This window comes from Melanerpes formicivorus, unplaced genomic scaffold, assembly GCF_026170545.1.
Source record: "Melanerpes formicivorus ecotype bairdi unplaced genomic scaffold, bMelFor1.0.p_v2 SCAF_9, whole genome shotgun sequence".
NCBI classification, from domain to species: Eukaryota; Metazoa; Chordata; class Aves; order Piciformes; family Picidae; genus Melanerpes; species Melanerpes formicivorus.
The window spans coordinates 2335625-2350600 of record NW_027142361.1 but is presented as its reverse complement, the minus strand read 5'-3'; the positions used below and the strand labels follow the sequence as shown (position 1 = coordinate 2350600).

The window sequence follows — 14976 nt, the reverse complement described above, 5'->3', positions numbered from 1 at the left end:
AAGGAGGGCACACAAAATACTGTTGAACCTGACATTGTTAGCAAGGCAGAATTAACAAGAAAGCAAGTAAATTAAAAATGTCAGACCAGGGAAGTGATAAAGGCTCTGAAATAGAATATACTAACATAGTTGACCTTGCCCATTTCATTTTTGACCCAGATTATTGCCACCTCTATTTTATTCCAGAAATTTCATACTGAAATGATGTTGTCTTCAGTCCTTTCTCTTGTTGTTTTGGTGTACTCTTAGTCCTGTAGGTGTAGCAAACATGCAGTGATGCTGCCACAAAGCAGCTTTGAGACCTTGGTTTACAAGATTTACATTTCATTTAACACATCTGATGTTAGCATTTAAAAAAAGTATGTTCTACATTCTGAAATGAGAAATGTCAATGGCAGTAGGAGCCAGTGCAATCAAGAACATAGGAATGAGTTGAGCTTAAAATGAAACATTTTATTTGGTAAAAAATAAAGGAATAAATTATTTCATAACAATATTTGTTTTGTATCTATACAAACACAGTATATCCATAACATAGCTGCTATGTAATCCAGGAATTTAATCTTTTAAAAAAGGATTTACATATCAAGTAACAATTTAAAATTAAATTAGCAGTCTTTTACATCTGTCAGCACTGAAATCCAACTTGATGGAACTTCCATTCACTCCCTTCCCCCATCTAAAAAAAAAAATTTAAAAAACTACCCAGTAATAACTATTTTGAGTCTTGAGTGTTTGTTAACACCTCTTATGCTTGTTTTACACCATTTAAATCAGTGCTTCTCAGCATTTTTTATATTTTTTTCCCCAGCTTTGGTGTACCAGTTTTCATTTTCAACCAGTACAAACTACATTATGAATGTCCACTTATGTCTTTATCTTCTGACTTTACTTGCTTCCTTTGCTGTATGTAAAAATATGCATAAATGCTTTTCTATTTTCTCTGGTTGTCTTTTTTTTAGTCATCTGAACTCACTTCCATATCACCTTTTGAAATCTCATAGATCACCAGGAATCCACAGACCCTGCACTAAGGAAGACTGATCTAAACTCTGAAACCTGGATATTTTAACATCAGCATATGTGACATTTGGAAGAAACACTCCAGACATGATGTTAAAGCATGGTGCTGTCATGGGCCAAAATTAAATATGGCCTCAAAGAAAAGAATGAACCCATATGCTCAACAGTTTCCAAAGTACACCAGCTAGGACTGCAATGAAGATGTTTTGCACCAAAACCTAAGAAACACATATGTCTGGTCTTATGCTTTATCCAAGGAGAGCCTAGTGTAAAAAGCATGTGTTTAATGTCTCATCAGATCAGTTCTTCAGAGTATCATTAGGGGGCTTGGGAAACTGGAGACAATCAGTCTGAATTTTGAGCATGTTGATTGCTAAAAGAGGCATGAACAGACAATGCACAAACAACACACAAGAGCCTTGTGTCTGAATGCTACTAAATATGTTGCATTCATTTCTCAAACACTATAAAATATTACCACCTTGGCACAGCCTATAAAAATATTTCGACTTCAACTGTTGCAATGTTTGTCTGCTCTGGAGAGAAAAGAAGCAATATTTTTTTTAATCTCAGCCATATTTAGATGCAGAAGCAACACTATCAAAATCAACATTCTTAATAGACCTCTTATCGGAAGTGATTCTTACTCCCCCTACCTACGTTTTGCATTTATCCATAGAATTTCAAGTTATAGGTCAGAGAAAAATTATCTTTACAGAGTATCCCTTCTTCAGGGATAGCCAGTCATTTTTAGTAAATCAGATTCTCTCCTAGAAAACTTATTTTCAAGATCTTCAAAGACTGATCTACGAATCTAGCTCCCTGTATCCCTCTGGCTTTTCAGAAATAGGATTTGACCACTTTTATACATCTATGAAAATTGCTTTTAAATACTGACTTGGTGGGGGTCCATTCTAAGCAAGGAGGAGTTTAGGGGGTTTAAATTTAACTAGTCAACATCAATAAATTAGAAAACTGCACTACTAGCTTTGCTTAACAGCACAGCAGCTCTATTCTGAGCAGTCCAAGAGAAAATAGAATAGAATAGAATAAACCATGTTGGAAGAGACCTTCAAGATCATCGTGTCCAACCCATCAACCAGTCCAACCCACCTAAACAACTAAACCATGGCACCAAGCACCCCATCAAGTCTCCTCCTGAAAACCTCCAATGATGGTGACTCCACCACCTCCTTGGGCAGCCCATTCCAATGGGCAATCACTCTCTCTGTATAGAACTTCTTCCTAACATCCAACCTGAACCTCCCCTGGTGCAGCCTGAGACTGTGTCCTCTTGTTCTGGTACTGGCTGCCTGGGAGAAGAGACCATCATCCACCTGTCTACAACCTCCCTTCAGGTAGTTGTAGAGAGTGATAAGGTCACCCCTGAGTCTCCTCTTCTCCAGGCTAAGCAATCCCAGCTCCCTCAGTCTTTCCTCATAGGGCTTGTGTTCCAAACCCCTCACCAACTTTGTTGCCCTTCTCTGGACTCGTTCCAGCAAGTCAACATCCTTCCTAAACTGAGGGGCCCAGAACTGGACACAGTACTCGAGGTGCGGTCTAACCAGTGCAGTGTACAGGGGCAGAATGACCTCTCTGCTCCCTGCTCCTGCTGGCCACACTGTTCTTGTTTTCCTCCATTCTGTTTCTGAATACGGAAAAGAGTTCTCAGAACGTGCAATGTGTCTTTGGCATTATGTCAAAATGTGAAAAATGGAGACCTAATTGTAACTCTTTAGTTTGAGTTGAAAATGCTGAAAAAATTCAGGCCCCAGAGGATGGCAGCAAGACATCTGTAAGAATAAGGTGGCCTTCTGAGCACTGCAGTCTCCTCTCTCGTCACTGGGGTGCTAATGGAATATGTGCTCATGCAAGCAGAGACAAACCTGAAGTAATGTGTTTCAATCACCTGTGAACTTTATGAACCAGCTTTATGTTGCTCTAGCTTTCCTGACTTAAATGGAAATAAACTACAGACCCCCTAAATACTCTACTATGCTCTACAATATCGATACAGATACTAAATTACAGTAAGTACCACAGTACTGATCCCTCTGCATTACAGTTGCAAAGCTCCTGGCATAATGCTACAAATGAAACAAAATCTGTATTTTTCCTGCAGCTTAGTAGAGCCATTAAAATTTTTATTTTTGCATTAACTTGCAAAAGGTTTTGGTAATATTTTTCTTATGACTTCTTTTATAAATGGCAACATTGTCTAAGACATTTCAGAAAGCTTAAAAATCATTGAGCAGTTTTTTTCTCCTAGTACTTTTTCACCTATCCATGCACAAATGTCTATTGTCTGACAAACTTTTCTCTCAAGGTTTGTAAAAAATACTACTGTCATGTATTACACAGCTGGATATTGATTTTTTTCTTAATTTTCAACCTTCCTTTACGTGTAGTCCATGCTTGTTAGGGGGAATAGAGACTACAATGCAATCACATTAATAAGAGAGCAACCAATATTTTGCAATCTGAAGTGGTAAAAATCGTTTACTGCAATGCTACAAAAATGAGGCAACTGATTCACAGGCTGTTATGACCCTATGGAGAGGTGTGGTTCATTTATGAACAGAATTGAATGGGCAGTGTATGAAGAGCCCTCTACTGCCAATGGTGCTCCTGGGGGCCATATTGAGCATTGCATAACTGATCTCTTTTGCATTGCCAGCCTCCTAGATCTATTATGGTGCTAATGGAGTTATTTAATGTGGAAATGACGCATAATTTTTTTATACATTTCACAACTCCCAAGCCATCTGCTCATATAGCCTCACACATGTCAACAGCTATTACTTCACAGTCTTACAAAACTGGGAGTGCAATGGGGGGGTGTGGGGTGCAACAAACCTGCAATGTGCAGAGCACATTTAGGGCACACTGAACAAAATGCATCTCCTTGGAAAAGCAGAAGCACCAGGACAAGCTTTGGGAAAAGGAAACAAAACAAAACAAAAATGTTCTATTTTTCCCTCCAGAAATGTGTATATCGTTTCTCTTTGCTGATGCAGGTATCTTCCCCCCCCACCCCATAATTTTCCTTTCTATTTTGTGAACAGCTGGGTTCCCACAGAGACATGAGGCAAATCAGACAGGACTGGTGAGCATTGTTTTCCCACCTTTAGCACACAGTTCTGAAGGGAACAAAAGAACAGTTTGTCCTCACACCACCTGTAGAGCTCCCTGGTGTGCTCCTCATCTTCAAAGCTGCTCCCACAGATAGGGCATCAGGCTGCTTTTCCCATGGTGTCAGAGCCTCCTGCTCCCCAAGCAGCACTGGGTGTTGTAACGCTTCTAAAACAGCAGTGTCAGTACGTTAAGTTTCTGATCCTTCTTCCACTGAGGCCCGTGGTGGTCTTTTGCATTAATTTCAGACCAGGCTTTAATAAAGCAACATTCCTATGTGGGATCTTTGAGGAGAGATCTGAAAATTCAAAAAAAGCTAGTTCTACTGTGATTATTTATTTTTTTTGCATTATTAAGTCTATGAGAAGGCATTTCACTTAAGTATCTTAATCTTCTGTGTAGGTACACAATAGCAGTATATATCTGTAAACATAGATAACCCAATAAATTAAAATATCTGCCTTCTCTGGAGTCTCTACTTAGCAGTCTAATTTGAAAAATACAGTAAAATGTTTCCAAACTGTATCAAACTACATTTCCTGAAGTTTACTAAACAGTGGAAAGCCCTGTTACTTCAAAACTTGCCCCAAGACTCCTGTTCTCCCTCTCTCATTTCCTTCCCAAATACAGTACCGCCTACAAGTGTCTGTCAGAGCTCATCAGAGTATAAGGAAAAACTAAAAATCTTCCTAAAACCTAACCCCACTATTTTTAGCACCACTTGTGTTTTAATTAAGTTCCTTTGCTGCGCTGTTAATTCAGGCACTATCCTGGATAACTGCCCTGCTAAAAAATTCTAAGAGTTATTAAAACTACAATATTGCATCGCTGTTTGCTTCATAGCTGTGGAAATATGTTGTGCCTATACTGACAATATGCCTGGGGCAATAAGAAGACAATCCTTGCCTAGGGTCTGAAAATGCTACCGTTGGGACATCATATTTTAGTATAAGTATTCATTTGGGAAAAATACCAACTACAGCATTTCAGCAAGGTGGGAACAAAGTCACCAGTGTTCATTATGAAATTCATAAAATCTCTTCCATGGTTACAAGTAAAGGGGAGAACTACACTTTCAGCAGAGAACTGAGATACAAGACTTTGTCACTCTCATAAATGCCAACCTCAGTGAAGCATTACTACTATGATGCTTTGGACTAATGAGACTGCCTGAGAAGCACCACAAATCAAAAGCTGACAATGCCTCACTGAAATCACTGAGAATAACTATGGTGAGTTCACAGGAGCCAGAGCAAATTCTTGGTGAGAAGTACATTTCCATATAAAATCTCTTCCTAGGGCCACAGCTGGTGCATGAAATGCCTTTTTGTTTTTTCTTTCTGAAGAACAAAGCCAAGATCTTCACAGTGGGACTCTTCCACAGAACACTGTAGGACCTTTCCAATCTAAGACAGAAGTAGTCACCTAAATCATACTCATGAAACATGAAGATGCTGTACAAGAACTATAAGCTTTCAGCAATAGAAATTTCTGACTTTGGAACAAAATTGTAGTAGAGAACTTTGCAGGTAAATGGTTATGGCATTCTTCTAAGTGACAAACTCAACGTCCAGGAGGGCATGAGACAGCTGGATATTCTGGCATCACACTGAAGATGAGAACTGAATGCCACACTGCTACCCAAACATATCCCATCACCTGTGCTTTTTGTAAGCATTAATCTGGTGTAGTCACTTATGATCAGGAATTATTTTTTTTTTACTGAGAAGTGTGAACACAAATATGTCCCTTAGACTGAAGTCAGATGCCCAAATACTTTAATTAAGGTTAAACACTTGCTATTATCATTCTTCACTGACATACTTTTTGGCTTAGGAGAGATACCTTACTGTTTGATGCAGTGACTTTTATAAATCCTGGTTTTAGATGTCTCATTGCTCCTGGCCTTGTAATATTCATCCTGACATTAGGCAGCATTGCAGGGCTGAGCTTGCAAACTCCCTCATATGCTTACTCTAAGCATTTGCAATCTTATTTAAAAAAAAAACAGGTTATTAAAGCCGAAGTTACAAATATATCTGGCAACATTTAAAATAGACTGTTGCATGTGAAATTCAAAAACTTACCTGAGAAATGGATGTCTAAAGATACATTGATACATTATTTTGAAAGACCAAATAGAAAAACATAACAAAAAGCAATTTTTATAACACATTGCACAATACTGGCACGTTGTAAGTTATGTTCAAGGCACCTTTTTATAAATAGGGTTGGTTTTTTTCTGACATTTATTCTACATTCATACTAGTTTAACCATGTAAACAAGTCTATGAAATCTCAGATTAAGGTCACTTTACTATCTGTGTGCCAAATATCTCAGAAAAAAGATCATATTACAAGGAAAATTCAATAAAGTTAGATAGATCCATCTGCTGCCCAAACAGTTCGATAGATGCTATGGGGTAAATTATTTACAAGATGAAGCCTAGGAGAGGATTTTAAAAAATCAGGTTAAGAAACTTGCAAAGCACTAACATTTGTGTTTATCATTTGAAAATGTGTATAAATGCTGAAAATATGTAAGCCACTATTCCTAGTGCTATCCTATTTTTAATGGGCAAATCTTTGGAAACAGTTTTCTTTTAAATTTAAAACCATGCTCCATCTTTTTTCCCCCAACACTTAATCTTACAATATGCTAGTACATACTTTCTTCACAAAGAAAATGTATAAAATTAATCTTACAATATGAACACTATGAACAACTTCCTTGAGATATCTTCTGGACACAGAATTTCTGTAAATATTTACATATAACAATTCTAGGATAATTATGTAAAAACATGTACATTCATTCTAATGTCCTAGACCTAAGAAGAAACCCAAGAAAGCTCTACAAAAGTGGCCAGTCAGTCTTGTCCAGTTAGGCTTAAGTCCAGCTTCACTATTCCTTCTGTACTTCAGCATAATCAAATAGTTTTACTTGCTTTTGTGTAGGAGGTTCCCAAACTTTTGCATAAACCCTCTCAGCTTATTTTCATTAGGCTGCAATGGATGGTAAGCAGTTGAGTTGTAGCTGACCATGTGATTACACCTGTCATAACTATTATTTCCTAAGGTCTTGCTTTTGATATCTGAGAGATGTGAATTGCTGTTGGGTGCATTTCCTGCAGGTTGGCTGGTATTTTCCATCCTGCAGAAGGGCTCAAAGTGGCTATAAACACGCCTTTCACTCAAACGAGGTCTTAGCTCCTCTTGGCGTTTGGAGCTTGCCAGCTGTGGTGTCACTGAACTTGATCTTTGAAGCGCAGAAACAGGGGGACTTTCAGGAGTAGTATTGGAGGTGATTTCCTTTACATCTTGATACTGGATCTGTTCTGTGTTAAATCTTGGGGTAGATGCATCTCCCGCAGTTTCTATGAACGTACTGTCAAGGGGGCACAAGAGAGGACACTTTTGACTGCTTTCATCAGATGGAGGTTTTTGAGATTTTGGTGACTTTAGAGACTTTGGAGACTTTGTTGGGCTGCTGGTTACATCTTCTTTACTTTTGTTCAAGCTACCTGGAGAATTTGTTGATGTGTTTCTCTTTCTCCTTGGGGAAGAATCTGTCTTATTCTCAGAAATCTTTGGTTTCTGATTCTCCTCTTCAGAAACCAATTTGTCAGAAATACTACACATTCTGTAAAAGGCAGGACCTTTGTTTTTTGACAAACTTTCCTTCTTGTCTGGTGTGAGGTTAAGAAGTGACCGCAATTTCTGGGATCCTTTCTTTAGAAAACTTGGGGAACTCTTACTTTCTTTCTTTGAAGTGCAATCCTTACAAGTCTCCTCTTTGTTAGTTTCAGTGAGAGCAGCCAAAGAGATTGCCTTGCTAGCAGTTGGGCTCTTCAGTTCTCCTTTGAGGTTCTTTCCCTCTTCAGTCAAGTGGTTGGTCACACTGTGTAAACTTTTAAAGCTCTTCAGTGTGTCTTCTGGAAGTTTGGGGCTACCTGGCTCCTTAAGTCTGTGCCTAGTCAATGTGCTGTAAACATAACTGGATTCATGTTTGTTGGCACCAGGGTCTAATATGGACTTTGAATTAAACATGGGAAAACTTCTCCTTTTTAGCATATTTTCATTTTGAAGGTTCTTCAAATTTTCTGCATTCTTGTCTGTAGACAGTGTTGTGTACAAGTAGAGAGATGCATCGCCCACTGCATTTGAATTGACACTGGGCTTTGTATTGTCTGCAGTTTGAACTCTGTGGTTTTTTGGCTCATCTGATTTAGGTGCGACATCTGTGCTAAGTTCCACTAATATATTATCTGTTCTATTTTCCACGCTTGGAGCATGATTAGATGTCCCTTTAGGTGTTGCACTTCCCTCTGACCCAATTATAGTTGAATTTGAAGAACTAGCACAGCTGCTTACTTCCTGCTGTTCAGGTAAAGTTGGCTGAAACACCAATGATGATCGTAAGCGAGAATGGGAATACAGCACATGAGCTTTAATGTTTTCAGCTGTGTCATGGCTATCATACCTGTCCCCCAAGGCTGACCCATTAGACTCTACTGGATAATCTGACTGATCATTCAAATATGACTTAATCCTCCAGTTACGCAGGAATGACTTTGTTGTGTGCTCGAGGGTTGGCATCCTTTGCTGCAGATGGCGGATGTGATTATCTGTCCCGTTAAAAGATCTCCGGACAATGGAATTTCTTTCTGCAAGATTTACCTTTGGTCGTGAGAACTGATCAGCAAAACTTTGCTGGGGTGTATTGTAGTTATTTGTGTATCCCCCTCGTAATGAAGAAACAATACTAAGGCTATCAGATGGCATATTCCAAGTATTTGATAGATTGTGGGCTCTATTAATAGCTCTGTTGAGCAACAGATAAGGTGTCCTTTCTGGCTTCTCCCCAGCATAACTATGTCTCTTCCAGTGCTCATTTTTTTCACTAGGCTGATACTGCTGGACTGGATTTTGCATATTAAAACCTGGATGAAATGGTTGTTTATTATAGGCTTGATTTCTCAAACCATATTTATCAATTTCATTTACTGCATATCTTCCATGAGTTTTCCAACAAACAGGATCTATCTTGTGAACCTTGTCTTGCCTACCAAAAAGGTTTCTTTGGCTAGAAACTGAAGCCAAGGAAGACACTGAGTGTTGGTATGTATCATTATTCCAGACTGTCCTGTGACTGTTTCCCCACACTAATTCTGGGGCAAAGCAATTCGGAACAGAAGAACGGGCATACAGTGTCCTGAACTCCTCATCAAAGGATTCAACCAGCTGTCCTGTGATAACTTGAACCATACTGAGGTTGGTTTTATCATATGACCACATAAAGCTGAAAGCAGAAAAAATTACCATTAGAAAGAGTTCTTCTGATCGGAAGTATTACATTGGTTACTTTTCATAAGAAAGCTTTCACACAAACCTAGGTCTAACTAACTAAATACACCATGGGCATGATTCATGAAATTTGAATTAAATTCATCTGGAGACTTTCCACTGCTTTAGCAAGAATAGGAATGATTCTATAACTACTCAATTGCCCTTATAAAAAATGGATATTGGAAAAAAAAAAGTATTCAGATGTAGAACAGTGGAGGACAAATACCTAATGGTACAAAATTACCTGTACAAAGACTAAACCAGAATTGACTCGACCCATTGTATTTACCCCCGAGTCAGAGAATGTTAATGTGTGGTTATGTTGCAAAAACATTCAATTAGAAATAGTATGTAGAACTCCTTCATGAGTTCTGAATGTACTTCACTCTAAACATATTTTCAAAAAGGCGCATCTCAGAATTGCTAAAAGCTTTACATTTTCTACTATGCACATGAGATTGGATATGAACATTTCTTTTAATTGCAATGAGGAGACTTTGATGAATGAAATTTCCCTCTTTTCTGTTGTGCTTAGAAAGGCTGAACACATGCTCAAAGCTAAGTAGCTATAATTATTTCACAACTACAAAATGAGATCAAATACATTAACATGTACATTAAGGATGTTTCAACAAGGCTAGTATCACGGTCTTGAAAGCATGTAATTTGTAAATTGCAACAAAGAAAAAATCTTATTTCCCAATCTTATTTTATAGATCTTAAATCAATGTTATTTTTCAAAAATAAATGAGAAAAAATATCACATTCCTGCAGTCTAGCATTGCATGTAGAAGCCAAAGCAGGTGGATTCTCTCTGGACTTTATGGATCCATTTATGAACTTGTCATTTACCTCACTTCCATTTGTATACATCAGTCTGACTTTGGGACTGCCTGAGACTCAGAGGAAATGAAAAACAGATTTTTGAAAGCTTATAGTGGTGTAAATCTAAGAAAGTCAGTGGGTGTGCATCTGGCACCCAGACACAATGTTGGCAGAAGCTAATTCAGTAGGCCAATGGAAAGAAGTGTAGCAGGAAAATACTTCAAAATATCTGAGATAAAACTGTCCCTGATTTAACTTAGGTGTTTTTCAGCTTGGCAAATCTCTAAATTCTCCCAGTGTAAGCCTTGCGCACACACACACAAAATAAAATGGAAAGAAGAATAAAGAAAGTTAGCCAAACATGATGAGAGACTGTATCAACTTGGGCAGCTCTGAATTTCACAGTATCACAGTATCACAATATCGCCAAGGTTGGAAGAGACCACATCCCTGGGCAGGCCATTCCAATGACTAATGACTCTCTTGGTGAAGAAATTTCTCCTCACCTTGAGCCTAAACTTCCCCTGGCACAGCTTGAGACTGTGTCCCCTTGTTCTGGTGCTGGTTGCCTGGGAGAAGTGGCCAACCCCTTCCTTGCTACAACCACCTTTCAAGTAGTTGTAGAAGGCAATGAGGTCACCCCTGAGCCTCCTCTTCTCCAGGCTAAACAATCCCAGATCCCTCAGCCTCTCCTCATAGGGCTTGTGTTCAAGGCCTCTCACCAGCCTTGTTGCCCTTCTCTGGACATGTTCAAGTGTCTCGATGTCCTTCTTAAACTGAGGGGCCCAGAACTGGACACAGTACTCAAGGTGCGGCCTAACCAAAGCAGAGTACAGGGGCACTATGACCTCCCTGCTCCTGCTGGCCACACTATTCCTAATGCAGGCTAGGATGCCATTGGCCCTCTTGGCCACCTGGGCACACTGCTGGCTCATGTTTAGGCGAAAAGCTGAGCAGAAATTTCACTGATACACTACAGAGTACCACTGAGTAAGTCCATAATGCCAGCTTTAGAAAATTGTTATGAGGAGAACTTTTCAAGAGTTTATGAAATAATGTCAGCCTTTCTGGAGTGAAACAACAACAACAACAACAACAACAAAAAAAGTCAGACCATGTAATAAAAATCAGAATTTTTCTCTCTAGCACATCTCCACTTGTAGCAAACCCTGTATTTAAAAAGCTTTTATTTCTTATTCATGAGAAACTAGTAGGGAATCTCAAAAGCTGTGTCTGTTAGGCTAGTTAGCAGTAAGTATCTATAATAACTTGTTAAATTACAGAAAAGATAATAAAGTTTGTCTATTGAGTTCCCTGGAAGAATTTTCAGAAGTAGAAAAAAAAAGCAAATTTGCAATTGGAAAGGTACTAAAACGACACATCTTCTACAGAAATCTCAGTAACTCATCTTACCTGTAAGAACCATATATGACTTTCTTACAGTCAACAAGAATAAATTTTTGTTCCATTTTTCCGTGGAATTTTGCTCCCGTTTTAGAATAGTAATCTTGTCCTTTTACTGTCCGCACCCTCATGTTCTGAAAAAGATGGTTGAAAGACTTTAGTTGGTGTACTACCTTCCATACTTAGCATCCAGGGGTTTAGAAGTTAGACATACAGTAGGAGAAGTGTTATATTACTGCATATTAATAAACTCTGCAGGGAAGTAAACTATGATCACATTTGTACCCTAGGGACCCAAAGTGGTCACTTATTGCTTTATCTTTTAGACATGAGATCCCCAGGGCCACAGAAACTAAAATTCTGCTTCTCCATAGCCACCAAACCCAGAAATGAAGTTCTGGCACAAGAAGTCTTTGACAAGAGAAAGAGGTTTAGTAATATAAAACAAATACATGTCTTCATCATCTGATGTACAGTATTTGACTTCCAAGCATCTCAGCTAATCAAAGACAATATCTAAAGAGCTCGGATCACTTTTCTTTTACTTGAACAAGTCTGATAGATCTATTCTGAGGTGATCCACTGAATGATACCACCTGGCACCAGAATCCACTGCAGTTTTGTCACCCATACAATCTCTCAGGCAGCTCTGCACCATGGGATCATGTTTCTAAATTCACAACATGCATAGGTAGCATGAACTCTGTACAGCAGTTGTTTGTGTGTTACTTATGTGAACACAGTAAACTGCACTTGGGAAATTTTCTATGTGGGATCTCAAAAATGTAATCAGTTTTTCTCCCAGACAGTGGATGAAATTGTTTAATCTAAGCCAGTGTATTTTTCCCCCCTCTCTGCTATCACTTGTTCTTTTAAGTTCCTAGAAACAAAGAAACAAAAAAATCAAAAGACATGCTACTACACCTTCTGAACTATTAGTAATTAGTAATAATGTAAAAGTTCTTACATGGCTGTAGAAGAAATCAGAAGCATTTACCATAAATTGTTACTGAATTATATTTTTTTTAATAGAAAAATAAACATTCATATTCAATGCAAACTGACCTACAGCATCTACCTCGTGGCTGTGAGATGCAAAATGCTTCACAGGACATAAAAATAACTTGGAATACAGCTGTGAATGAACACAATATTTACAGTAGTTTCTAGCATGGTGATATTTGTTTTACCAACACAAATTTGTGGTAATTTGTACATATTTAAGTGGGAGTAAAATCAGATGTTTAGCATTGGCAGTAAGCAAATACAATCCATAGGATTATTACATAGAATGTACACAGAGAAATAGTAGAATATAAGACTTGTAAATACACAGGAATGTCTTGCTTCACTGGATTACTACATGAACAGGTTGAAATTTCGTACATGAAGCAAAATGGCTAAGATTTTGTATAGGTTAAATTCAGCAAAATCAGGGAGAAGAGAGAGGAGGGGAGAGGAGGGGAGGGGAGGGGAGGGGAGGGGAGGGGAGGGGAGGGGAGGGGAGGGGAGGGGAGAGGAGGGGAGGGGAGGGGAGAGGAGAGGAGAGGAGAGGAGAGGAGAGGAGAGGAGAGGAGAGGAGAGGAGAGGAGAGGAGAGGAGAGGAGAGGAGAGGAGAGGAGAGGAGAGGAGAGGAGAGGAGAGGAGAGGAGAGGAGAGGAGAGGAGAGGAGAGGAGAGGAGAGGAGAGGAGAGGAGAGGAGAGGAGAGGAGAGGAGAGGAGAGGAGAGGAGAGGAGGGGAGAGGAGGGGAGAGGAGGGGAGAGGAGGGGAGAGGAGGGGAGAGGAGGGGAGAGGAGGGGAGAGGAGAGGAGGGGAGAGGAGGGGAGAGGAGGGGAGAGGAGGGGAGAGGAGGGGAGAGGAGGGGAGAGGAGGGGAGAGGAGAGGAGAGGAGAGGAGAGGAGAGGAGAGGAGAGGAGAGGAGAGGAGAGGAGAGGAGAGGAGAGGAGAGGAGAGGAGAGGAGAGGAGAGGAGAGGAGAGGAGAGGAGAGGAGAGGAGGGGAGAGGAGGGGAGGGGAGAGGAGGGGAGAGGAGGGGAGAGGAGGGGAGAGGAGAGGAGAGGAGAGGAGAGGAGAGGAGAGGAGAGGAGAGGAGAGGAGAGGAGAGGAGAGGAGAGGAGAGGAGAGGAGAGGAGAGGAGAGGAGAGGAGAGGAGAGGAGGGGAGGGGAGGGGAGGGGAGGGGAGGGGAGGGGAGGGGAGAATAACTACAGTTGTAAGACACCTACAGTGATCATCTGGTCCAACCACCTGACCACTTTAATGCAGACTAGAAGTTAAAGCATATTATTAAGGCTATTGTCCAAAGTTCTTTTACACACTGACAGGCTTGGAGCATTAAGCAGTTCTGGAAGAAGCCAGATCCAGAGTCTGACCACTTTCTCAGTAAAGAAATGCTTCCTAATGTGCAGTCTAATCTCCTGTGATGCAGCTCTGAACAATTCCCACGCATCCTATCACTGAATACCAGTGGGAAGAATCAGCACCTCCCTCTCACTTACCCTCTTCAGGAAGCTGTAGAAATGTTTAAGCTTATGGAGTATTTAAGATTCCTGCCTATAAAGTATGAGTGAGTTTGCACTGCATTTATTGTTTATGGGAGCACTTACACTTAAGAAATTTTAACACATAAAGGTTGCAGAAGTTGGCCTACTTTGAACTTTTATCTTTCCAAATAGAAAATAAAAAAAAAATAGGAGAAAATCTCCATGAAATGAAAGCATGTTTTCAAATAACACATGCTTTCTAAATCAACATATATTTAATCATTGGTATCTTAAAACTTTGATCAAAAGCAAAATGAAATACGAGAAGCAAAAGATACATTTAAAAGCTACAAGTTGGCAAATTATAGTTGAACTCAAGATATACAATTCTTTACATTTTATTTATTTGTTTCTTTCCTTAGCATTTTTGTCAAGCTCTGTTTGAACAAAAATGCAACTCAGTTAAAATGTACAGATAGTATTTAAGAATTACCTTTGTCTGTGACCTAAATACCTTGCAAATGTGGTAGAAACAAAACATAGTTTATCTCTTAATCGGATAAATAACATTTATTATCCATAAAATTTAAAAGGTAAAATTTTAAAAGGCAAAAGTTCTAAAAGTTAAAATAAAGATGGATGCTTAGGTCTATTTTCAGAAACAGTTAAGAAAGAATAACGATAACAAACCAATTTGCACTCTTAAATGGGAATTTAACATAATTTTGCATCTTCACCTGCTAATTACTTTTGACAATCAGG

At 39.3% G+C, this 14976-nt stretch overlaps 1 protein-coding gene across 1 annotated transcript in view; it reads right to left on the bottom strand.

Moving 5' to 3' along the window:
* Window positions 1-2390: 2390 nt before the first annotated feature.
* FAM83B (family with sequence similarity 83 member B) overlaps window positions 2391-14976 on the bottom strand; it is a 67574-nt gene continuing 54988 nt past the window's right edge. Inside the window, exons 4-5 of the mRNA XM_068142960.1 lie at window positions 11743-11867; window positions 2391-9457 (exon numbers count right to left, since the gene is read on the bottom strand). Coding sequence (XP_067999061.1) covers window positions 7096-9457; window positions 11743-11867 — 2487 coding nt within the window. The 3' untranslated portion in view covers window positions 2391-7095. The remainder of the gene's footprint in view (window positions 9458-11742; window positions 11868-14976) is intronic.